We start from the raw sequence: 25,870 nt of genomic DNA, 5'->3' as shown, positions 1-25,870 counted from the left end.
TAAAGGGTACCAAAAAGTGGGACAGTTCAGGTCTGTAACTTGGGGACCTGGCTATAGTCAAAGGAAACGCCACAAAATGCGGGCCGTACTGAGACGAACCGAACGGAATGGCTTTGTGGAAGCGTGGATCTAGTCCTCCTCTTCATAAAATAAAAATAAAGAAATCAACATTTGACCACCCTGATAATAAATGATACAGAACAAATTAGGGACATCCTCATCACTGACCTCAGGTAGAGATCCCTGAAAGAAGGCAAAGACCACAGTCACCGCTTTTAAGTTTGTGTTGACAGTAAGATCTGTTCAATTTTACTTGTTAATACAAAGAAAAAGACATGCAAAGAACAAATGTTGAGAAAGTCCATGACCCCTGTGGGTCTGCAGGTTGAGTTGTTACCCTGAAATCATGAAGCTCACTCTGTGTGTGACTGCTGTTTCACTGACGCTTTTCATCCAGCTGGCTAACAGCCATCATCCCCTCTTTCTGCCCCCCTTCACTCACCTCTCTTTATTCAGCTGGTAGTAATTCACAAATGAATGAGTGTCTGAATGAAGAGATGAGAGAAATGAGTGTTGAACATAATCCAGCAGGCCTCTCTCTTTAATGAAGAACGTCAGAGAAACAATCGATGCGCTGATATTCTGAGTGTTTCCCCCTCAATGGAGGAGCTGTGAGGTGAGCTTAGAGCTGAACCTGGACCATTGGTCTTTGTAAATGTGATTTTGAACGAACAGAATGTCAGTCAGAGAGTCGTAAAGAGATCAGCCAGCTCTGGGATAACAGCGTGTAATTGTTCCTGGAACTCAACTCCTTACACCTGGGCTTCAGAAGGACGGTTTGTTTATCCCAGAGGAGGAGACTTTTCATTACCTCTACGCTGTAAACCAATAACAACCTGTTACTGAAACACTCCATGAGCCAGCAACATCACAAAACACACCTGACTTAAATCTTTTCAATCCACATTCACCTAAAGGTGGGACATTATCTGGCTAGGCAAACAGACTTAAAAAAGGTGTTCTAATGCAAATATTGTCCATGTGTTCTACAAATGTCCTAAAAGAGAGATGAATTCTGTTATTTATTTATTTATTTTTTTAACTTTTGGTTTATTTTAAATTGGCTTTATTGAATATCTAAGGAACATGAATGCACAAATAAACTGGCAGTATTTATGTTTTCCAAAAAGCTGCTTTTATTTTGTGAATGAGTTCTTCTCTGACAGCACACTTTTGTGGATAGACATGAAAACTCACACCCTACAATCATGCTCCCAGGAGGATTTACTATCAGGAGTATAATTTGAGATTATGACAAAGTAAGGGTTTACAGAGCATGGCTGTGTTAGCAGAGCAAGCACCACTAGCCTTCTGTTCTCCCTGCACATTTATGTGTGTGTGTTTGTTATGCCTCACTCCCATCGGATTAACTAAACACAATATTAAGCCGCTGGATCTCCACAATCCAAGTTTTGGTTGGGCTTCTATTTAAGAAATAAGTCAAGTTTTTTTCTTATGCTGCAACTTTCATGTGTCTGCCTGATGATGGTGACGTTTTGTACACCCTCTCTGTCTGTGTCTACTTCAGGTAAACGGCAGGAACCTGCTCTCTGTGGATTACGACCGTTCACTGCGGACAGAGAAAATTTATGATGACCACAGAAAGTTCCTGCTCAAGATCATCTACGACCTGCAAGGCCACCCGACTCTCTGGGTGCCCAGCAGCAAGCTCCTGTCTGTCAACCTCACCTACTCCAGGTGAGACCCTCTCACCTGGGATTTTGTCATTTCAAACCTTTTACTTCAACCTGTGTGTGTCACTCAGCTGATGGAGTCTGAGTATGAGAAGCAGACAAAATAAACCAAAGGGAGACGTAAGTGAAAATAAAACTCTGTTCAAGCAGCTGTTGTCTTTCCATTAAGTCTGCTTCATGGCTTGTTGCTCCAGCTCAGCACAGTCTTAAGTAAGGGTGTTGAATCCACAGTTAACCATACACTGAAATGAGTTAGTTTATATCTTACGCTGCTGCATAGATTGGCTGCACCATAACCAGTAACCAATAAAGCTCAAAGTTCAAACTCACCAGACAATAATCACAGCAATGATAGAATAGAATAGAATAGAATAGAATAGAATAGAATAGAATAGAATAGAATAGAATAGAATAGAATAGAATAGAATAGAATAGAATAGAAAATCCCCGAGGGGAAATTCAGGAGTCACAGCAACAATCGAGACAACAAAAGTAAGAAAGTGTATAGAAAGTGCAAAAAGGTCCACAAGAAAATAGATGACGACATCCCGTCCACCACTCTCCAGCCCAGCCAGTCTCCACCTCCACAGGACTGAGCCTCCCCAGCAGTCTGTTCAGTCTCTGTCTCCTGGATCCTGTCTGCTCACAGCAGACGAAGCTCCTCCAATGTGGTGCCGGTGTCCAATGTCAGCTCCGTCAGCCACGTCTGTGAACAGCACAGTGCCGCTGGGCTAGCACAGCTAGCTCGTCCATCCCACCCGAGGTAGATCCCACTTTCATAACAACAATGGATGGAAGGACAGGTCCACGTCGTCACCTCCCAGTTCACACCCGAGAACCAGCACGTTATCCTCACCTCCTCCTCCTCACCTCGAGGGAATCAAGAATTACACTAGTTAGCACTGACATGCTGCAGGCTGCTAACAGCTAATTTCACATGTAAACAATGCAGCCATGGTTACATGTAGGATCTCCAGACAAACACAGGAGAAAACTAGTGAAAATATTGCTGAAGCCACAAAAAGTTTGGTGTCCATGACCAACAATGAACCATACAAAGTGATGATCCACTCCAAATACAAAGATGACGAAAAAGAGATGAAAAAAATCACAAGAAACAGACAAAGAAGAGAGAGCTGCTGCAACAGGCAGCTACTCGGGCAGCGCCTAGCAACGAAAAAGATGTTTATACTCTGCCTTGCCACTTTATTGGAAACAATCTGAATGGCCCCAAACTTTCATGGCTTCAATTACAAACTGAGGCTTGAAATATAAAAGACCATTCTACTTCCTTCTCATTTTCATCTCCACCAGGCTGTTATACCCTTCTGTATCAGTGACACTGGTATGGGAGATTCTGGAGGAGTCATTTTTTAATGAATGGCCTTCCTTATTGTCCTACCGCCCTCCACTGTTCTGACGGTGTGTTGAAATTACTTTTTTTCATATAAAATAGAATAAAATAGAATGTGCTGTATTAATCCTAAAGGGAAATACTGCGACAGCAGCAATTCAAGAAAGTATAAAGTTCAAAAGGTTCAAGAATATATAAATAGAACAATATCATCATAATTGTCAACTAAAGATGTCCATGAGAGTCGACAGCTTTGACATCATCCTCCTGTCAGCCTGCACCTCCACAGAGTTCAGGACTGAGCTGGACTTCTCACCAGTCTGTTTAGTCTCTGTCTCTCCTGTATCATATCCACTCACAGCAAGTGTTAGCTCCATTAGCCATGTCTGTGAATAGCTGCAAACACAACTAGTTTGGTGTCAGAGGCCAAAGAATGAGACACAGGAAGTAACCACAGGCCTTTAAATACAAAAAGATCCAAAAAGAGAAGGGAAAAAGAAAAAAAACTAAGAGAGAGCTGCTGCAATAGGCTGCCACTCAGGCAGCACCTATATATGTCACTGTATGTCACCGGCCTCACTTACATTTAATCTAGAATGAATGCAGGCAAACAATGGAAGAAGGTTGTTCCTGTGAGTGTTTATCAGGGGCTAATAGTACCTGGACCTTCTGGTCAAAACACCTAGACTAGGTCTTTATAGAGACAGATCTGACTGAATTTTTGTTTGTGTGTGTGTGTGTGTGTGTAGCACGGGGCAGGTAACAGGACTGCAGAGGGGTCCAACCACAGAGCGGTGGGAGTACGACAGTCAGGGACGAATCATCTCTAGAGTGTTTGCTGATGGGAAGACGTGGAGCTACACCTACCTGGATAAGGTGAGACAAAGTGACAGACATGAAGCACTGCACACAGGAGCAAAGGACACTCTCCACACCACAGAGACTACCATCTACAATAACAGGACAGATCTAAGAACAAATAAAAGATGAAAAACGGTTGAAATTAAGGCCCCATTTACACAATAATGTTTTGACCAAAAACACAACAAACATGAAAGAAATCAGAACACTGAGGAACAGAGACCACTGCACTATGGATGCCAGGCCAGTAGTTGGGGATATAACTGTAGAATCTTTTGGTAGCCCTCTGCTAAAGTCAAAAATGGCTGGTCGTCTGGCGTAAATATTGAGCCATTGTCACTGCTGTTGTTGTCTAGTTCATCATGGTAAGTTAAGTTGCTTCAATAAAAATATAACACACAAAGCGGAGCATGACGTCAGCCTTTCCACTGATAATTCCTTTACATGGCAACATGAAAAACATAGAACAATTCCACTCTGGTTCTGTTTATAGGTTCTGTTTTGTTCTGTGTTCTGTTTTCTGAGGCCAAAATGCAACAATAGTGTTTCATCTTAAAACCGTTGTTGCGTAAACAGCCCTCAAATATATTTAAACCAGACAGAGTCAGAGATTAGAGGTTTGTCCACAGCAGGTCCTTTAAAAAGAAGTCCCTCAGAGCTTTAAAAATACAGCTACTAAATAAAACAAGAGAAACAAACTATTTTCAATAGGGCTCAGTGGCAGGAAATCTGCACAACGTAAAAATGAAAGGACAAATGACGAAGTGAAAGACAGAGAGAGAGACTTTGTTCTTTGTTTGAGCAGCCACAGAGTGTACTTAGAAACAGACACCCTACCTCTCCCAGGGATGGCGAGATCACTCACCTTCTCTGCAAAGAGGGAGGAGAGGAAGAGACAGAGATTTTAATAGAGAAAAATAAGGAAACAAACACAGCTCTGTTGTCAAATCAGCACAAGACAAGAGAGAAATGAGACAAAGAATAAAGGAAAAAAAAAACTTCACATTTTCAGTCTTAAGACACAGGCCAGGTGAATATCCGTGTATCTGCACAGTTTATCAGTCAGTTGTACCTTCACTGCATTTTTTTGTGTGTGGAATTTTAAGTCTTGAATGCAGAATAAGCAAAGGGACAGTAAGTATGATGGCTGGTTTGCTTTTTATTGCAAACTAAAGAGTTCTTTTTTAAGCTTTTATTCTGGGTACTTTCATAAAAACCTTGTGCTGAAACCTGTCCATTTCCACACCGTACAGCCTCTGACAACGACCACAGAACAACCAGACAGTTTTATACTATTAACAGTTTGACAGGGACAGAAAATGTAGCAGCCTGAATAACATATCTTTATGTCCCCTAATTTGTGTAATAAGTCATAACTGTTGGATGACACTTTAGAAAGGAATACCATCATAGGAGACACAGACAAATCACTGTGCACATGTGTATAACTGTAGATGAACTTTCTTTTGTCAACTCCCATTTTTTAAATGTCAGAAAATCAACCTTTATCCAGTCTGGGACCAGGAAAAGTGACAAAAAAAGAGATGAGCATAGATGCACTCTTGTCTCTGTCTGCAGCTTAGAGGGACTGCTGTGTGAGTGATGAGGACTTGTCCATCTCTGGGTGTTTCGGGTAGGACAGGGGCCCAGCACCAGATCAAGGGGGTGCTCGAGGTCAATCCCTGCTTGCTTTCACTTAAAAGTCCCAAAACTCCAGAAAAATATTAGATTTGCCGTTTTTTTGAAAAAACAATCATGAAAAGTACATAAAACTTGCGAAACAGAGCAACAATGTTTTGGCAACACTGCTACTATGATGGTTTCGGTTGCTTCTTCTTCATCATCTGCTCCCACAGGCATGAGTAGCAGGCATCCAACCTAAAGGTGCATTGCTGCCACCTACTGGACTGGAGTGTGGAACAGTAGATTTGCAGGGGGAAGAAAACAGGTGATGGCTGTGTGGCAGGTGGGTGTCCTGGAGTACCCGCTGTTCAGTGATTCTCCAGATCACACAGTTAACCAGTCTGCCCTGCAGTTTGGATTCAGGGTCTGAGAACATAAACTGGGCCGAAAGGGGTCCATGGATCAGAATTGAACATGCTTCACAGCCTGAAACTCAACACAGTTTGGTGCCTATAGCTCTGTGCTATAGGTGCCTGTGTTTGAGGAGTTAAAAACTGGTGACTATCATCCCAGTAGCCGCTTGTGTCTGTTCTCACCGTGCCTGGCTGTTTGGGTTTTTTGTGGCGGCCTGTGTTTGAGTATCAGGACTTGTGTTGGATTTTACCTGCAGAGAAAAGGACTCTGATGGTGAAACACATCTGTACATGTGTACACAGGTCTATGAAGTCTTTCTCTTTGTAATGATCATGCATGTTAATAAAAGAGTGACACACAGTTCAGATGGTGAGCTGGATTGATGAATTAGTTGGTCTGTGAGCCTGAGCTCAGGTAAACAAAGCCTTCCTGCACAAACCTGCGGGTCATGTTACATGTTAGCAGTTAACAGCACATGTTTAAAGATCTTAGACTGCAGCAACGGTTTGGTGTGAACAAACAGTTGGTAAAGAGGCTCCCCCTGCTGGAGCCGATGACTTCTGTCTGGATCTTCACCTTTAAACACAGAGGGCTCTAATTTCGTGGCGCAGTGCAGGGGGCACAAGCCTGGCGCACCCTGCACAGTGCTAATTTCGTGCGGCGTACCGCCGTGCGCTGCCAATTTGACAATTTGGTAGACCGTCTGCGCAGAGATGGGTGTGACTGCACACCAAGGGGAGTTGACGGCGCACCAGGGGGAGGTGTCGGCATATTCATGTTGGCATATTCATGTTGGCGCAGTGACAATTTCGTGCCAAAAAAGTGCGCTGAAAGCTCGCCAGCTCCAACCTGGTCTATCCTCGGCGCAAAGCGGAGCGCACCCTGCGCAGCTATAATTTGGTGACAGGCACACATGTGCGCATATGTCAACAAAGCCTCAGAGGCAGGTTTCCAGAGTGGCACATTTTAATGCAATAAACAATCACAGCAATCGCTACTAAATGTAACTGTCTGAACCAGCATATACATTTGTATCTTTATTAACTGTCCCGTCACATCTGATGTCAGATTAAAGCCGTTTGTCATAATAGAAAGTTAACCTGACGGCAGCTGGAAGTTTGATGCACATCTTACAATTAAACAATAAACATCCTTAAAATCTGATACTGAGTATATATCTGGTTCTCTCATTTCATTAAATTCAAAGAAAAGAGGGAGAGAAAAGACGAAGAAAAAAGAAACAAAATAAATGTATGTCACTCAGGATTTACCCGTAATTTCCCATATTTCTGATCTAAAAAGATGGAGTACATTATTGTAAGGAGGATGAGGTGGAGACACCAGGAGAGTATACAGTGTATCACCAAAGGCTCTGCTTTTTGGCGATGACAAACTAGGAGTGCAGGTGGATCAAAAGTATTCTGAATGGATAAGCCAGCTGTGTAACTGTCTCTTCATTTTGTACTCCTATTAATGACAAAGGAACAGATTACATCTGTCCCAGGAGCTAGCCAACACGGTGACGTGCTTCGTGTCCTTCGACGCACCCTGCTGTTGATTCTCCTGCTGCAGGGACAGCGGCTCTGACCGTCTCCGCTACCGGGTCTTTCCAGCACATTGTTTCCACTGTGCTGGGGATCAGTCAGACCAATCAGACTCTATGCCTCGGCTGCAGCGCATTTAAAGGCGAGGAGAGACGCTCATTTGATTGGTGAAAACAGCGCTCGGCTGTGTTACACCCACTCACGCCTTTTCTCCTCCCTCTCTGCCATTTGCGCGGAGGGAGGCGTGGACGTGCACCTCTGCGCTCCTCTGCACTCCTCTGTGCCTTGACTGCGTCTCCCTTGGCACTGCAGGAAACTTGCAAAGTGCACCGGTCACGCCCTGTCCTGTGTGTGTCATTCTGGATCTCAGTACAGGTTTATGGATTGATTTTTCAAATTGTTGTTTAATAGAATGAAATCCTCCCTCCTATTGTTAAAGTCCTAATGCCCCAGACAGAAAGAATCATCTTCATGACAGTGTGAGCGAGCAAGAAACAAGTTCCATAGTCTACAAAGTTCTGGTTGCATCTTTGGTGATAGAATCTCAGACCATGAAAACATGAAGGTTAACTTCTCACTCTACACCAGAAGAACTGGGCACACATCTCAAACATCAAGCGTCTGCTCGCCGCCCAAGCTCCACCAGTTAACAGCTGTTCCGATCTCTCCTCATCTGCATAAACAAAGACCCAGAGAAGTATTGAGAGGGAACAAGGACATATTTGTGGTATCAAAAGGGGAGGTCCTTTCCTTTTTCACCTCTGTGATCAAAGTGATCCCGAAGGAGTGGAGAGAGATATTTCCCCCTGTTGGGAAGCGATGAATGACTGGGTTTGATTCTTAAGGAGAAAGAGGAGACAAGGAGTCACAGGATGGAGGACAAAGCAGTAAAAATCCTCCAGAGAAATAAGGGGAAGAGGCGTGTGAAAAGAGGGGAGAGAAAGCGAGGGACTTCAAAAGGAGAGACTTTAAAAACTCGCCCACCTCGTCTTTCAAAGAAAACAAGAGAGGGGAGTCCCGGTAGTGAAATTACAAACAGAAGAAGGACGAGCAGGAGGAGACAGGAGGGATAAATCAGACTCTCTCTCTGTTTGTTAGCTCAGGAAGACGGAGAAAGAGACAGATGAAGCCCGACACTAAACTAAAGTCTTGATTGTGCGCGGTGAGAGGAAGGGATGATAGAGAGAGATGGAAGAGGAGAGATGGAGGAGGATATTTGAGAGTCTACAGAGACAGCGGCACAACGAGGAAACAAGACCCCCGGGACATTAGCTAAAGCATGTTAGACAGAGAGAGGAGACATGGAGACAGAGAGTAGAACAACTGCTGCAACAGCAAGAAGAATGGTGAGGGAGAAAGGACGATAAAAAGTCAGGGGGATGAAGAAATAATGAGAGAAAGAGGAAAAAAAAAACTTGTCAGAAAACACAGCTTCATGAACTCCTTTAAAGAAAAGGAAAATTAAAACCTGATCTTTCTGCCAAAGTGAAGAAGCAAATGTGCCCTGAGGGTTTCAAAATGATGTTTGTTCATCTGTTTTTGATGTTGCACAGGGGAACAAAGCTTATTCACATCATTGTTTTACTTCATTCTTGAACAGATGGAGAGTTTAGTCCAGAAGTTTAAGGGAATAAACAACTAAACATGATGTGCTTCTGTTGTCATGGAGTGGTAAAGGAAAACTCACCGAGGAGACAAGAAGAGCTTCCCGAGCAGCAGAAAAGCATTTACTACACTTGAGTGCCAGTATCAGAATATGATGGCAGGACTCTCCACAGTAATGAAGAAAAAATAGGAGAAGCTGAGAACAGGAGAAAAGACGTTTCCTTGTTTTTAAACAAGGAAAAGAGGACAAAGAACAGGAGGGTGAAAACATGAGGAAGGAGGGCACAAAACACAAAAACCAAGATGATGTGAGGATTAGCACTCTGAGAGGCGCTGTCGCTCTCTCTTTGGATAAATGGGCCACACTCTTTAACTCCATGTGTCACCCTGTGCACACTGTCACCTTCAAAACGTAATAGACACTTGACAGAAAGATACAAAAATGCAAAGTTTCTTAACCACTAAGACTATTTCAGTGAACTGACCGCACACATGGTACTTTAAACAACGTGTGGATGAATACAAACATGTTCGATTAGCTCAGCTAGCGCTTCACATTATCGTCAGTAGCTTCTGATGCTAGCGTAAGTTAGCTGCCGTGCTACAGGACACAACCAACAATACTAAGGTGTAAATCATTACTTAACATATAGCGACAAAGTAAATCCTTATGTTTTAACTGCATGTGCACTTATTTCTCACCTGTAAACACAACAGACAGACAGTCATGTTTCAGTCGGAAAACCATGTGGCCGTGCAGACTGCCTGCTACGATTGAACTGCGCTGCCTTCCTGCAACTCACAGGGGACAGTCACAGTTGTTGACCTGCCCTCGCTACTACTGACACCTACTGGCCAGAACGAATATAGCATTGCAGGAACTTAAACCTAAGCAGGTGACTCTTAAGGCACATTTAAAAGACATTTAAACATAAAAAATCATAATGGGGGGGCACTAATGTCATAACTGATAATCATCTGAGTCTAGATATCCAGGGCGCTACACTACCTCACTGCAGCTTCACTGTGGCTGCTGCCTTGATTGTGGCTTCAGCCCTACTGTGTCTGCAGCTCTGCTGTAGCTTAAGCTTTTCTGTGGCTGCAGCTTCAGTTTGCCTGCAGCTTTACAGGGTTTCCAGTTTTTCTTTGTTTGCAGTTTTTTCCGTAGCTTTAGCTCTACTGTGTATTAGTGCTGCACGATTTGGGGAAAAGGTGCGATTTGCGATTGGGTGGACAATATTGCAATTGTGCTTGCGATTTAATAAAAAAAGTTGTGTCATGATGAGTCTACAGACTTGCTTGGTTATCATGGAGAAAAATCTGAATTGCATGTGCTGACATTGCAATTGCGATTGCGATTGCGATTGCGATTGCGATCGCGATCGCGATAACCTCTTTTGCGATTATGTAATTGCATGTGCTGACATTGCGATTGCGATTGCGATGATTGCGATTGCGATTGCGATAATCGTGCAGCCCTACTGTGTATGAAGCTTAACTGTGCCTGCAGCTTCACTGTGTCTGCAGCTTCACTGTGTCTACAGTTTCACGGTGTCTGCACCTTTACGGGGTCAACGGCTCCTTTAGGCTTCAGCTTTTCTGTGTCTGCAGCTTCACTTTGGCTGCAACTTTACTGCGTCTGCAGCTTTACTATGGCTGCATTTTAATGTGGCTTACGCTACACTGTGTCTGCAACTTTACTGTGGCTTTAGCTTTACTCTGCCTACAGCTTTACTCTGCCAGCAACTTCCTTAGGCTGCAGTGTCACTGTGGGTGCAGCCTTAAAATATTTGCTGAAATGAGAATTGTTCCAAAATCAGTCTCTGAAGGAGGCGTACTCTTAAAATAAGGGTTGCCCCATATCATGGTCAATATGATAAACTGTCAGTCTGTGTGATTTAAGGCTCAGGCTGGCTGTCTAAAGGCTGTGTTATGCCTTTGCATGAACTTGAAGCACAAATTTAAGCTGCAAGAGATCAGTGTGACACTTTTTTTCTTTTTAACACCCCGCAAGGCGTCCGTTGGTGTCCATCCCCAAACTGCAGGAGGTGGTGTATCACAAACGTATGCCTACCGGAGTACTTAGCCAGAGTCGAAGAAGTCTGGGTTTGTTTACAACATATTTACATATCTGACCCAGAGATTTTTCCAGGTTCTTTTAACTAAATCCTCTTCTCTGTTGAGAGTAGCCACAATTTCACGCCATGAATTATTTACCACTCGGTTATCACTGTGATCTCCACACTTCCACCACTTCCACTAACTTGCCCACACGTCTCCATATATCAGGTTGCAGCAGGATAGTAATTATCAAGTGTGGGGCGCAGATTTTCTTTTTTTTTCTCTAAATGCAGAGAGGATGCTAATAGAAAAAAACACACAAACTCACCAACAGGTTTGTTTTTTATAGCAACTGTTTCCTGATGTTTATGGCTGTATGTTTATCATGTGTAAAGGGGTGGGGGGTGGAGGGTGTTTTATTTTGTCAGGATTTGTACTGTCCTTCTGGTGCCCCCTGTAGTATCTCCCTGGTGTTTTAGAAATTCCTCATCTCAGTCCCTGTCTGAAGTACGCCATTTTAGCTGCTGTCACTTTAATGCTCCCTGCTCCTCAGACCATCTGCACTCTGATTGGCCACCTCCTGGAGGCCGGTTAAGGGCAGAACTATGGGCAGACTTAGGCTGTGTCCAAAGTCACTCCTTATTAACTATATAGTGCACTATTTAGGGAGTACGCCATTTTGTAGGGCTGTCCCAAAAGTCTGATAACATGATTACTGATTACTGATAACACAAAAAAAACATTAAAAACTGTCCGAGAATAACACTGAGCTCTCTGTTTAACTCAGGCATGAGCACGTCTCACAACTTTAAGCAGAGAAACAAACGAAATAGACGTTAACCACTAAACCATAAATCACAGGTGACACATTGACTGGACCTTGTAATTCTCAAACACAGCATAACTTGCTGCGCGAATGTATGGTTTATTGATATGAAAAAGGCATTTAATAAGTGTTTTTATTATATTTGGCTGTTGTGAAAAATACACTTAATATAATAGCAGTTATCACTGAAATCAATGCCGTTTTGCAGTGTTTGATAAAAGTTATACAATTAATCCCCAGCCGTCCATAAGCAAAGCAAGAGTGATTATGTCAGTGTCAGAGGCTGGCGAGTACGGGAATTGTGTCTGAAATGTTGTTTTAATTTAGCTGAATGAGTGGTCTATAGAGCCCACCACATCTTTTTACTCACCACATAGTGAGTAGGGAATGAGTGAATGATTTTGGACACAACCTTGGTGTTTGCCCAGCCCTCCAACTTGAAGCAGATCCTTAATGCTATGATGTCATGTATATGGGATGGGGTTTTGAAAATCTGCACAGGTTTTATCTTAACATCCAGCATTGACACTTTACATCCATGATTAGAAAATGTAAAAGTAGAGCACACACTCTTTAAAGGGATCTATGTCTTTAAAGTTCAGCAGTTTCTCTTCAGTGCTTCCCTTGTGGAAAAATCTCTTCCCTCTACCTTCAGTATGTGTGTGATTTTAAATATTCTAGTTTAAAACAGTCTTCTATTGTACTCCTCTGTTTTTTTACAACTGCCCCCCTCTGTTTTGTCCCCCTTCCACACAGTCTATGGTCCTGCTGCTACACAGTCAGCATCAGTACATCTTCGACTATGACTCAGGGGACCGTCTGTCAGCTGTCACCATGCCCAGCGTGGCCCGTCACACCATGCAGACCATCAGATCCATCGGGTACTACCGAAACATCTACACCCCACCTGAGAGCAACGCCTCGGTCACTGTGGACTACTCTGAGGACGGACAGGTGAGGCTTTTTCTTCTCTCAGGTGACACGTTATATTTAAACCAGGCAGCTACTTCAGCTCACCACTGTACATCTTCAGTCCGTAGTTTTATGTTCTGAAGCATCTCCGTGAGTATTTACATTTCTGTGGTCATATGCTATGGTCAGTCCTGAAGTGTGTTGGGTGTTTTTAAACTCTGATCCACTTATCTGATCATCCCTTATAGTATTAAACCAATCTTCTCTCTGCAGCTCCTCAGAGTCGCTCACCTGGGCACTGGTCGCCGTATCCTCTACAAATATCGCAGACAGGTGAATACATTCAGTCTTTCTTCATAGTTATTCAAAACTTCTGCTTGGTTTGTTTCAAACTTTTGTTGACTATGGCCAAGATGACTATTATTACTTAGAACTTTTCTCTTAGAACTCCACAGCAGCCATCGATCCAAAGGTGTTGTGCTGTAGCTGTGTATCTCTTTTCATCTAGAGAGAATCATAAAGAATCAGCTGGTTTAGGGGCTTTTCAAGCCTTGAATATATCAGTGAATTTTCAATAAATGCTTCCCCATAATAAGTAGTTTTCCAGAAACAGTGAACATTGGACATGGCTGCCTGAACTCTCTTTTTTCAGAATAAGCTGGCAGAGATTCTCTACGACTCTACCCGCGTCAGCTTCACGTACGATGAGACTGCTGGAGTGCTAAAGACCGTCAACCTGCAAAGTGAAGGCTTCATCTGCTCCATCCGTTACCGGCAGATCGGCCCGCTGGTCGACCGGCAGATCTTCCGCTTCAGCGAGGACGGGATGGTGAACGCACGCTTCGATTACACCTATGACAACAGCTTCAGAGTGACCAGCATGCAGGCTGTGATCAACGAGACGCCGCTGCCCATCGACCTGTACCAGTTTGATGACATATCAGGGAAGGTGGAGCAGTTTGGGAAGTTCGGAGTGATCTATTATGACATCAACCAGGTGAGATGATACTTGAACTGGAGATGGTGGTATGAAATTAATCAGGCTTATAGATAGTAAGACAAGAATCAGTGTGAGAACCCCTTTCAGGTCTTTGCTTTCTAGAGTCCCCCACTCCTATAAACATCACGGTTCTTCTCTCAATCTCTCCCTGATTTCTAAGGATGTCTAGAGATATTGAAATTTATCATGTCCTTTAATCATTGTTTTGAATATTACTTGACAACAAACATGATGTCCAGAACTTGAAGTCGTCTCCTTCCTCCACACCCACAACATCGCACGACAGTGCTGATGGCAAGCTAAGAAATAGCTAAGAACATGATTAGTAGCTGAAATGCAGGAAACGTTGTCTGTAGCTGTATGCTTTATATCATCTTCACTGAACTCTGACTGTCCAGCACCACTTTTTTATCTGTAAGACATTTAAGCTCATCTACATGTGTCAGTCACAGATATACCAGCATCACTGCAAGATAAAACAGCATAATGATGTTTGGGGTAATCCAGAAAGGAAGGACATCATCACGTGGTTTGTCCAGCAGAGGGGGCTCTGGCTGAGTGGTTTACAGTTCCCTTATGTGCTGCACTGTCTGCAGCACAGGTTGTAACAGCTGGACTGAAGCTGGTCCACATGAGTTAGGATTTATTACAGATAGAGCTTGACATAAACACCCACCAATTAAAGTGATTCTCTGGGATGGAACAAGTTGGGTCCTATCACAAGGTTTAGGGCAGAAATTACCCCTACAGCAGTGTTTTTGTGCAGCAGAAGCCCAGGGCGCATGCATGAAACACCCCCTCCCTGCTCATCTGCCGGTTTCCTCTGCACTCAGACAGGGCCATATTTTACTTGACCAAAAACACAAATAAACGGACTTTGATATCAAAAATCTGATATCAATCTGCATTCACGCTTTATTTAGAGAATTTTCAGTGTGTTACTTTCACACAAAAACACAGCTAAATAAGGCTCTAGTGCCCTGGGCTTCTGCTGCACAAAATCACTGCCGTAGGGGTAATTTCTGCCCTAAACCTTGTGATAGGATCCAACTTGTTCCATCCCGGAGTATCACTTTAAGGAATTAAGTATGATAACACAGGAAAATGTATTGAACACACCATGGAAAGGCTGCATACTTTGGCAAGGAAATGCACCATACCACCTGAAATCATCAGTAATTATTACTTGAACTAGTGCAAACCAACATCAGCTGGGCTAGAGCAAATTTATGGTCCTATAAAAAAAGGTCATTTTTCACCAAGCAGTTAAATACGACACACCTCATGATGAGTAAAGGCAAAGAGCTCTCTGAAGACATTCGCAACCTGATTGTTGCTCAGTATCAGAATGGAACTGGTTACAGACTTATATCAAAGCACCTGAATATTCCAGTCAGCACCGCTGGGGCCATTATTCGCAAGCAGAAGAAGCACCACCTTACCATCAACAGGCCACGCACAGGATCCCCTTGCAAGATTTCTAACCAGGGAGTCAGAAAGATAGTCAGAGGAGTAATCAACAAGCCAAGGATTACCCTGAAAGTGCTCCAGAAAGACTTGGAGGCAGCAGGTACAATTGTTACAGAGAAAACAATAGGCAATGCACTCCACCGCCATGGCCTCTATGGACACTCAGCCTGTAAGACTCCATTCCTTAAGAAAAGGCATGTTGAAGCTCATTTAAAGTTTGCTAAACAGCATCTTGACAAGCCTATAGAATACTGGGAGAATGTTGTCTGGCCAGATGAGACCAAAATTGAACTTTTGGACTGTCATACTACATACCATGTTTGGAGGAAAAAAGGCACTGCACATCACCCAAAAAACACTACACCAACAGTGAAGTTTGGAGGTGGAAGCATCATGGCATGGGGTTGTTTCTCATCTCATGGTATTGGCAAACTTCATATAATTGACAGAGCAATGAATGGAGCCATGTATGGGGAAATTCTTGATACGAATCTGCTGCCATCCACTAGGATGATGAAGATGAGACGTGGCTGAACCTTCCAGCAGCACAACGATCTAAAGCACATGGCAAACGGTTTCAAAAAAAGAAAATCAATCTGTTAGAATGGCCTAGTGAATCACCTGACTTAAATTCAATTGAACATTTGTGGAAAGAACTAAAGAAAAGGGTTCACCAGACGCCACCAAAGAATATTCAAGATGTAAAGACAATCTGTGCAGAGGACTGGGCCAAAATCACACCTGAGCAGTGTGGGCGATTAGTTCAAACATACAAGAAGCATCTGGAAGCTGTCATTGCAAACAAAGGCTTCTCCACTAAGTATTAGATGAGTCTTATTTAGCGTGTTCAATACTTTTTTCCTGTGTTATTGCACTTAATTTCACATAATCATTATTTATGGACTTGAATTTCATGATTTATTTTCATGCATGGATTATTTGAGTTAATATCAATGTCTAGAAGAAATTTTGTTTGAATTGCATCTTTGTTGTGATGAGAAAAAAGTTGATGTGTTCATACTTATTTCCCCCACTGTATGCAATAATAAACTACTCCTTTTTTTTTTATTTGTCTTCATAGAATGCATGTTTTTATATAAAAGGAGAACAACCTTACGCACAGCTGTTCAAAACTGAATACCTGATAATAACCTGGGGTGTTAAACATTTATGTAGTCTTGGTTTGAGTGTGCACAGGGGTTATTTACATTTAAAAAGGTTGTAATTCTAGTTCAAGTAAACTTTAGTGTGTCATAGTCAGCTTTAACTATAGTAAACGTAATTACCCAAGAACAAAACTGCTAAGTGGCTAGTAACTCTGGGAAACCACTAGCAACAGTGCCTGATGAGCAAAAAAGTTAATGTCAAGCCCTGATTACAGATCCTCTCCCACACGGGTGACAATTGATATGTAGCGCACATGTAGCTCAGTCTGGTCCCTGTGTTGAAGCCTGCTCAGGTCTTCTACAGGTGTCAGATGCAATCAGTGGATAATCTGAATTTTTCTTCCCATGTCTCAGATTATCTCCACTGCTGTCATGACCTACACCAAACACTTTGACCAGCACGGACGCATCAAAGAGATCCAGTACGAGATCTTTAGGTCCCTGATGTACTGGATCACCATCCAGTACGACAACATGGGCCGAGTCACTAAACGGGAGATCAAGATTGGACCTTTTGCTAACACAACCAAATATGGGTATGAGTATGACGTTGATGGACAGCTTCAGACGGTCTCTCTCAATGAGAAGATGATGTGGAGGTAAGATCTCAACTTCAAGCACCATCACTGACAGATGACACACGCTAACAGCTTTCTGGCCCTGCAGGTATAACTACGACCTAAACGGGAACCTGCACCTGCTGAACCCCGGGAACAGCGGACGCTTAACCCCTCTACGGTATGACCTGCGGGACAGAATCACTCGTCTGGGAGACGTTCAGTACAGACTGGATGAAGATGGTTTCCTGAGACAGAGAGGAGCCGAGATCTTTGAATACAACTCCAAAGGTCGGAACCAGAAGTTTGTCCTCAGTTCTTTTGGTCCTAATAAAACAAAAGAGATGCGGAGTAACACCAGGGTGTGTCCCAAAAAGCTCCAAAGCTGGTTCAGGGTTAGGGTTGGGTTTATCTTATCATTTAGAAGGAGTGACATCATGTGAAGCCTCAAGTTTGTTTTTTTCTAGCATGTTGGTATTTGGATTAGAGGATGGAGCAGATGAAAACAAAAGGTTAGTCAAACCCTGAGCTTCCAGTTAACTTCAGCCTGAGCCTGCGGCTTTTCATAAACCAGCCAATAAGCTTGGTATCTGGTGTGTTTCCAAAGATGGAGACTTAGTACATGGTGTTAGCAAAAAACAGGTTGTCAGTGGACCAAAGAGACCTCATAAAGAGATAAGCCAACGACAAGCCTGACTCCCAAATAAATTCATGTATGACAAACTGTGAACAAGCTAATAAGCTATGGGATGGAGAGAACAGACACAAACAATGACAACATTTCAATAACATCATAGTTCAGTGCAGAGAGGGTCAGTCAGAGAGGCCACACCCCTTTCTGAGCCTAGATACGATTCAAAGAGGTGAGTTAAATAAACAAGAAGTCAGAGATTAAAAATCTGAAGAGAAGCAGAGAGAAAATGACATCTAAGTACCAGACTGTCATCATGTTTGTCTCTGCTGTTAAGGTTTTAACATGGGGCTCTGTGGGGACTGACTCACTGATGTAGACACACTCTAGTGGACACTCAGAAGACTGCAGATTTTTGGACTTCATGCTAGCCCAATATTTTAGCCCTAAATGTCCCTGTTTGCATCTCGAAGGAGCTGGTAATATTAAAATAAAATATTAAAAGGTGTCTCCCATGCAAACAGAGGTGTTCATGGAACCAGCTCAACAAACCTTTAAAAGAGTAAAAACTAAAAGACATAAATTCATTCACCCCCTTCATTCTAAACTATTTGGCTCACACTCTCTTGGAGACAATCATGGCTCATGTTTCACTGGTTTATTCTTCTTTTCATTCTGTCAATGATCTTCTTTATCCAGGTCTACTGGTCCGTGTCTACAGTAAAGCAGCCAGCTGGACCATCCAGTACCGTTATGATGGTTTAGGCCGGCGTGTGGCATCTCGTAACAGTCTGGGCCAACACCTGCAGTTCTTCTATGCTGACCTGAACTACCCAACCAGGATCACACACGTCTACAACCACTCCAGCTCTGAGATCACATCCTTTTACTATGATCTGCAGGTACATGATGTTAAATACTGCCAGGGTGTGTATTTTTTAAGCATGTTCAACCAGGACAGTTGGTAAAATGTGTTTGCACTCCAAACTTCTGATTCATGACGGTCAGTGTGAGGCAAGTTTTTCCTCTCTGACGTTAGTGCTTAACATAATGAAAACACAGCAAGAGAGGAGGAACAGTTCTTTTCAGCAGCAGACCCACTTTCTCACAAACACAATGCGCTGCTTAAGATGCGTCACAGGTAACAGAACCTGTGACACGCTGACAGCTGGAGAGGATTGCGTGTTATTGTGATGAATATGGTGTGTGCATCAGCTGCAGAAAGGCTCACAAGGGCTGATTGGAGTTTGTCTCAGTGAGTTTACGCTAACCAAAAAGAAAGAGGACAATAGAAAATGTAATATTGCAGGAGGCAGACTGTGTTTTAGCTCATTTCAAATGGGGCCCTCCCACTCATGAGATATCTGACTCCACACAAAACCTTTTGACAAAGATTTGGATTTCTCAGGAATGACAACTCCCAAACAATGGTCTTTTTTGGGCCTGATAGTGTGAATGTGTCTCTGTCAGCTTCCCATGTTCCAGTTAAAGGAATGACCCTGAAAACTGAATGTGTCAGTGGATATCCAGTTTACTAAATCTGTTCAAATGCAGAAGAAGTCCTCTGGACTGCATCCTAGTTTAGTTCTGTATTATTTTGCTTTACAGCTGCAGTAATGCTAATAATTGCTCTCATTATCTGTCTAACTGTGGTGTGTTGCTCCACAGGGTCATGTGTTTGCCATGGAGATCAGCAGTGGAGAGGAGTTTTATATAGCATGTGACAACACTGGGACTCCGCTGGCTGTCTTCAGCAACAACGGGCTTCTGCTGAAACAGGTACAGATAGCAGGTTTTATTGATTGACCATATTCCTACATTTGTTTTATACCTCAAAACCCTATAAAACACATTTGTACATGTATGTGTTTAGGTTCAATACACGGCATACGGCGAGGTCTACTTTGATTCCAACCCCGACTTTGTGCTGGTAATCGGTTTCCACGGCGGCCTGTACGATCCTCTTACACGACTGCTGCACTTTGGAGACAGAGACTACGACATCCCAGCTGGAAGGTTGGTCATCAGCCTCACACACACACACCACACACATACACACATAGACACACACACACACACAGTCTTCATAGCCCAGGCATACCGGTTGTTATCATGTCATCGTGTGGGCTGTGTCACGTCACATCTGACCAAAGTGTGTTTGCTCTTAAGGTGGACTACTCCTGACATCGGAACATGGACACATGTTGGTAAAGACCCCCAGCCATTCAACCTTTACATGTTCAGAGGAAACAACCCTATCAGCAAGATCCACCAGGTCAAAGAATACGTCACAGGTAACAAGAAAGGTTTTATACTGTGTAAACATGGCGCACAGAGACAAAATATACGCTCCACATGGTTCATCAGAATAAGGGAAAGCAGCAGCTGTTATGGTTTACTTCACAAAATGTTCCTTAAAGTTTAAGCATGGGCATTCCACAGGAACACTCCTCAATGTTTCAATAATCCAGAATAAAAAACACCTTCTTTACTATATTTGATCCCCTTTTATTTGAAGAAGTTAATACCTTTACTTCTTATAAATACAATACATGGGAATGATGCGTAACATCAATGATCTGTATCAGATTAGGATGAGAATACAAAACAGAAACAAGCTAAAAGTTCTTTTCTGTATGTTCCTCTTCTCACTGTCCTCTTTCTCTCGGTAGACATCAACATCTGGTTGGTCACATTTGGCTTCCATCTCCACAACGCCATCCCAGGATTCCCCATCCCTAAGTTTGACCTGACACAGCCTTCACTGGAGATGAAGAAGAGCCAGCTGTGGGACGACTTGCCTGTATGTATCTGAAATAGAGATCTGTAGAGATTTTTCCCAGGACACTGCTACTGTGTGTCTTAAAAAAGCAGAATGGGAATGATGCACAGGGACAGATCTTATCCTCATCCACCATTGTGTGCTTGGTTAGTAGCAAACCATTGATATAAGCTGTCATGTTGTTCCTTTCCACTTTGTTAAGCTCTCACCAAGCTAACTGCACCATACTAATACTGTGAGCTAACGGCATACAATCAGCTCAGACTCTACCTGGAGGCCACACTATGGCATCGACTGTTACTAGGGGTGCACCCATCACAATTTTCTGGCCGATCACTGATCTTTTAAAAGCCCGATACTTATTTGGGCCAATACCGATTTTTATGTCTTAGTTTTTTTTAACTTCAATGTTCAAATTTTATTTTATTAAAAATCATTGAACAATACCTGTTAAGTAAATTGGCACCAATTGATCAGCTGACCAATCGATTGGTGCATGTCTAATTGTTACTGTTGTAACAATAAGACCACAGTATTGTTGTACCGATGTATGCCTTAGTGTAAAGTGGAGCATGATGTCAGCGTTTTCACTGAAAGCTCCAGCTTGTTGTTTACCAGGCAATGGTGGCTGTAGCCTTTAAAAAAAAAATCCACTCTGTGGGCGTTTACAAAAGTTTCCCTTTTAAGGCCAGCTAAAATGCTGTTTTTGAGGAAGTGACAGGCTAGAACGCATTTTGATGCACCCTTTGCATTTCATCCTGAAACTGTTGTCATGTAAACACCCTCTGTGTGTAATATAAAAAGGAAAGATGAGAAAACCAAGAGTCCAAGGGCCAATCCCAATTGCGATTCTTTGCCCTTATGTCTTTTACCCCTTTGTCTACCCTCTGTTCTTACCGCCATAAAACAACATGTCTTAGAAATGAGACGCCACTCAATTCCTGCTACATCATCACCTCGAGTCCATCACTGGATGTCTTCACCTTACTGAGAACTGGGAGACCACTTCACTACACATACATGCACAAAACCAAGAGCTAAGGCTAAAAATCTGGCCCCCTAAACCATGCTATGTGGCCAAACATGATGGAGGGAGGAAAACAGAGCCACAGAGGAAAACATGTTCATCAGAAAAGAGGGCTTTGTTTTTGCAATGAATGAGGAAACACGTTTGAACTGAAATGAGGAAGAAATCCAGGGAGCAAAAGACCCATTCAGAACATCCAAATGAAAACTACAAACCAGAGACAGTGAAGGAAATGAAGCTGTATAAAATAAGAGCAAAAGGGCAAAGAAATCAAAAATCAACCCAACATGAGCAGGAAACGAGAAAAAGGAAATGGAGGGGAAACAAGGAAACTGAAGGAGGAAATGGGTTGAAAATAATGAGGAAAGAAATGAAGAGAGGAAAAATAAAGAGGGATCCAGCGAGACCAATTATTCATCCCTCCCTCAGCTCTAAGCAGTGGTGTGTTATGTTGTGTTGTTCTTTCTGCATGTGTGGAAGACGGTGAAAGATTGAGTAAAAGAAACAGCATGAACAGCGCTCACTGAAGACACAATAGATGTGTTAGATTCAGGAAGGATTCAGAGAAAAGCATCAAGAATGAAATAGAGAAATGGGAAATTGCAGAGTGACTGAGTGTTGTTTGGAAGTGTGACTGTTCTACCCTTGGGTGCGGAGCTCGGGTTTGGTAATGACTGTTCTCACCTGGAGAATCAGGGCAGACAGAGTTGTTGATCAGCTGAGTCGATGTGTGCACAAAGAAAAAGAAAGACCTTAAAAACTTTCTTAATGGTTGAAGACTACAGGCTGCAGCTCTGCTCTGTAGCTTTGTCGTTTGAGATGTTTGGGTCTTGATTTTCCAAGAAAATTATTGATTCTGTTTAACACGTCTATCAGTAGAGATGTTATCACCATAAACTGGTCTTTAAATTCTGTGTTCAGTGTGATATTGTTTTTAGTTTTAAGAAGTACAATCAGTCAAACATGACTTCCTGTTCTTCTCATTTACAGTCAATTTCCGGAGTCCAGCAGGAGGTGACTCGACAGTCACAGGCCTTCCTGTCATTCGAGCGGATGCCTGAGATCCAGCTGAGCCGACGTCACTCTGACCACACCAGACCCTGGCTGTGGTTCGCCACTGTCAAGTCCCTAATCGGTAAAGGTGTGATGCTGGCTGTGATCCAGGGACGTGTCGTGACCAACGCTCTCAACATCGCCAACGAGGACTGCATCAAAGTGGCTGCGGTCTTGAATAATGCCTTTTACCTGGAAGACCTCCATTACACCGTGGAGGGACGAGATACACACTATTTCATCAAGACCAGCCTGCCCGAGAATGACCTCAGCGCCCTGCGGCTCACCTCGGGGAGGAAGTCTCTGGAAAATGGTGTCAATGTCACAGTGTCACAGTCTACCACGGTGATGAATGGGAGAACGCGACGCTTTGCCGATGTGGAGCTGCAGTATGGTTCTTTGGCACTCCATGTCCGCTACGGGACAACACTGGATGAAGAAAAAGCCCGAATTCTGGAGCACGCCAGGCAGAGGGCGCTGTCCAACGCCTGGGCCCGGGAGCAGCAGCGAGTCAGAGATGGAGAGGAGGGAGTCCGGCTGTGGACAGAGGGAGAGAAGAGGCAACTGCTGAGCAGCGGGAAAGTTCTAGGTTATGACGGTTACTACGTCCTGTCCATAGAGCAGTACCCCGAGCTAGCTGACAGTGCTAACAACATTCAGTTTCTGCGGCAGAGTGAGATAGGGAAGAGGTAACACGCCATCAGCAAGCATCTCATTTTTACCCCCATGACTGTCAGAGACTAACAAAAACATTTAACACAACATGGATGTCACAGACTAAAGTGTAGAGACTAGCCTCTGGAGAGGCCCCCGATTAGTTTATTCTTCAACTCAAATGACCAGAAACTTACCCAACTACATGAGCCCGCACAGAGGTTCAGGCCTTCGACCAATGCCTTTTCTCTCTGTCTGTCTCTGTCTGTCTGCCTCTCTGGTAGCAGGGGCTAAACTTGATTCTGTAATCTTGTGCTATCTAGCTGTGAAACAGATGTAGACACTCCTCCACATTACCAACTGAGCATTTCAGCAGCCTGCAAGCATTTAGACAGTTTTAAACTGTCCAACTAGTCAAATTTCAAATGCCTGTGGATCCCGACAGATGTCACAGGGATCTTATCTGTATGGGTCTAGATGTGGGTCTGGGTTCAAGACCTCTAGGCGCCGTGTCTACAGGAGCGATTGTTCAGTGGCTCAAGCCATTGAATGGGACTGACGTGGACTCTCTGAGAGAGACAGGCACAAAAAAGAACTACAATTTGTATGAAGGATAAAAAAGACTGTTTTCTGTTTGGATATTTTGTTTTTGGTTTTTATATACATAAACTTGCATTTGCTTCGAACAAAAAGGGGAATTTTAAAAAATGAACAAAAAGTGTTTACATACTATTACCTATACCACTATTACTGCATATAACATCACCACCGCTGGAAGGGATCAGGATCTGGACTGAACAAAACCAGAAACTTTGAGTTGATATTTTGTTTGTTTCTTACTGTTTGGGCAGTTCTTGGAAGTACTCCTCCTAATCCCCTGTGCTCTTACAAGGTCTATAAAATCCAAAAGTTTCAGACTACAACCAGAAACAGGACAACCCCAGTGCTACTGACAGTTCTGGTTCTACGTGGATTACTGTTTTTGGACCGTGTGGGCTCAAAGCCTGGTCCCCGGTAAGCCAGGACTCTTTCACTTCTGCAAAATGTGACTCATATCGCATAGACCTTGTGCTTTTATCGGTCAGAGGTAGTAGTATTGCTTGCAATAGAAACATGTTGTCATGGCTTTGGGGTGGGGGTGGGGGGGCGAGGGGCGGGTTGCTGTGAGTAGTAACTTATTGTTGCTTCTCTCCTCGTTTTTGCTTGTTTCTCCTTAAAGGGACAGTGCATCGCCATCAGTGACTTTAATGAGTAACAGTAATTGATCAGAAATCGATGTGGATGTTTTCTCATTGATTGTGGGTCTCTGTACTCTTTAGATGAGTTTTCTTTGTGTGTACGTGTGTTTACAGGGTGGGACACCAAGTTTAATCATTTCAGACGAATGAGCAGGATCTTAACACAGAGAGTTAACATCATACCAATCTTTTTTCAGAGACAATTGAGACGAGTTGACAATGTTTTATGGGTTTATCTTTTTATTTTGAAGGTTGAGAAATTCCACTTATCCGTACATCAATATTAGTCTCAGAGAAAGTAATTTATGTACAGTGTTTCTACAGTAAAGAATAAAAATCCTTGAAACTACTATCTGTTGTTGTTATTGTGTTTTTATTTTTATAATCAATTTATTGGTTATTTTTACAACAACTTTTGCACTATAAACACAACATAAATAGTAATACATTCCGACTATTAACCCCCCCAACCACCACCCAGTCACACCCACCCCAAATGGCAGTGTACATGGAGCATATGGGGCAGACAAGGGCACTGCACTCTCTAAATTAGTTAAATAAATAAATAAATGAATAAATAAATAAATAAAAATAAATAACCAAGCTGAAGGAAAAAAAAAAAGATAAAAAACAAACAAACAAACAAACAAACAAGACATACCTTCCAACCCAGTTTTCCCTCCCATCATCTTGGTATCACATAAGTATTTGAGTTTTACACGTGTACCAACAGACAGAATACAAACATTCATCACATAGTAACATACCTATTACCCTCACTTGCATGCATATCAACCCATACATTAACATGGATGGCTAGATTTATTTTGAGTATACAATATGTTGTGAGTCAAAATAGATATCTAATCAAGCAGTGTTGCTCCTAGCTGGACTCAAAGAAGTACTTAGTCATAAGCAACTACAACAAGGCACATATGTTCTGCAGCAGCTGTGTCCGACAAGTAAAATTTTGCATCTTAGTGAAGTGCAACCTAACTGGGGAGAGTTTCAGCTGGACAATATCTCAGTAGTATAAAGCCATCCTCTCGATGACAATTTATGTGGCAGTTTCCAGTAACAAGCTAGTATTATTTTTAGCAGCTTTAATGCCAGACAACATTTTTCATTAATAGTTAGTGCTAAGATAAAGAGTCATTGAGTAACAACAAATGTTGTAACTGAGGGACCATTCTTCCCGGTATAACAGGTAAGGTGCTATAAACAGTTTCCAACTGTTTTATCTCAACAAAAGTCATAGTAGGGGTTGTCTCTGAGTTTTATATGAAATAGTTTTTTAAGGGTGAAAAAGAACCTTAGTACAAATTTATAACGCATCAT

General features: G+C 42.8%; 1 protein-coding gene and 1 long non-coding RNA gene across 10 annotated transcripts in view; one reads left to right on the top strand and one right to left on the bottom strand.

Annotated features, from left to right (window-relative positions):
• tenm3 (teneurin transmembrane protein 3) overlaps positions 1-24,875 on the top strand; it is a 498,200-nt gene extending 473,325 nt beyond the window's left edge. For 8 of the 9 annotated variants that reach the window (XM_074697994.1, XM_074698004.1, XM_074697986.1 and 5 more), the window contains 13 exons: positions 1,589-1,758; positions 3,858-3,984; positions 12,799-12,996; positions 13,228-13,287; positions 13,607-13,951; positions 16,945-17,189; positions 17,257-17,438; positions 18,478-18,680; positions 19,447-19,557; positions 19,652-19,794; positions 19,948-20,072; positions 20,451-20,581; positions 22,578-24,875. In XM_074697994.1, the coding sequence (XP_074554095.1) occupies positions 1,589-1,758; positions 3,858-3,984; positions 12,799-12,996; positions 13,228-13,287; positions 13,607-13,951; positions 16,945-17,189; positions 17,257-17,438; positions 18,478-18,680; positions 19,447-19,557; positions 19,652-19,794; positions 19,948-20,072; positions 20,451-20,581; positions 22,578-23,333 (2,796 nt within the window). In that variant the 3' untranslated portion in view covers positions 23,334-24,875. The remainder of the gene's footprint in view (positions 1-1,588; positions 1,759-3,857; positions 3,985-12,798; positions 12,997-13,227; positions 13,288-13,606; positions 13,952-16,944; positions 17,190-17,256; positions 17,439-18,477; positions 18,681-19,446; positions 19,558-19,651; positions 19,795-19,947; positions 20,073-20,450; positions 20,582-22,577) is intronic. The other variant, XM_074698056.1, reaches the window with a different exon arrangement.
• LOC141810469 (uncharacterized) lies at positions 3,970-9,959 on the bottom strand. The gene is made up of 3 exons (XR_012600110.1): positions 9,858-9,959; positions 9,238-9,376; positions 3,970-6,256 (listed from the first exon to the last, which is right to left on the bottom strand). It is a non-coding gene; the product is annotated as an uncharacterized LOC141810469 (long non-coding RNA).
• Positions 24,876-25,870: the final 995 nt, after the last annotated feature.

This window comes from Halichoeres trimaculatus, unplaced genomic scaffold (genome assembly GCF_033239565.1).
Source record: "Halichoeres trimaculatus isolate MK-OKI-2021-1 unplaced genomic scaffold, fHalTri1.1 fHalTri1_scaffold_2, whole genome shotgun sequence".
Lineage (NCBI taxonomy): Eukaryota > Metazoa > Chordata > Actinopteri > Labriformes > Labridae > Halichoeres > Halichoeres trimaculatus.
This window is presented reverse-complemented; position numbering and strand designations above follow the sequence as displayed.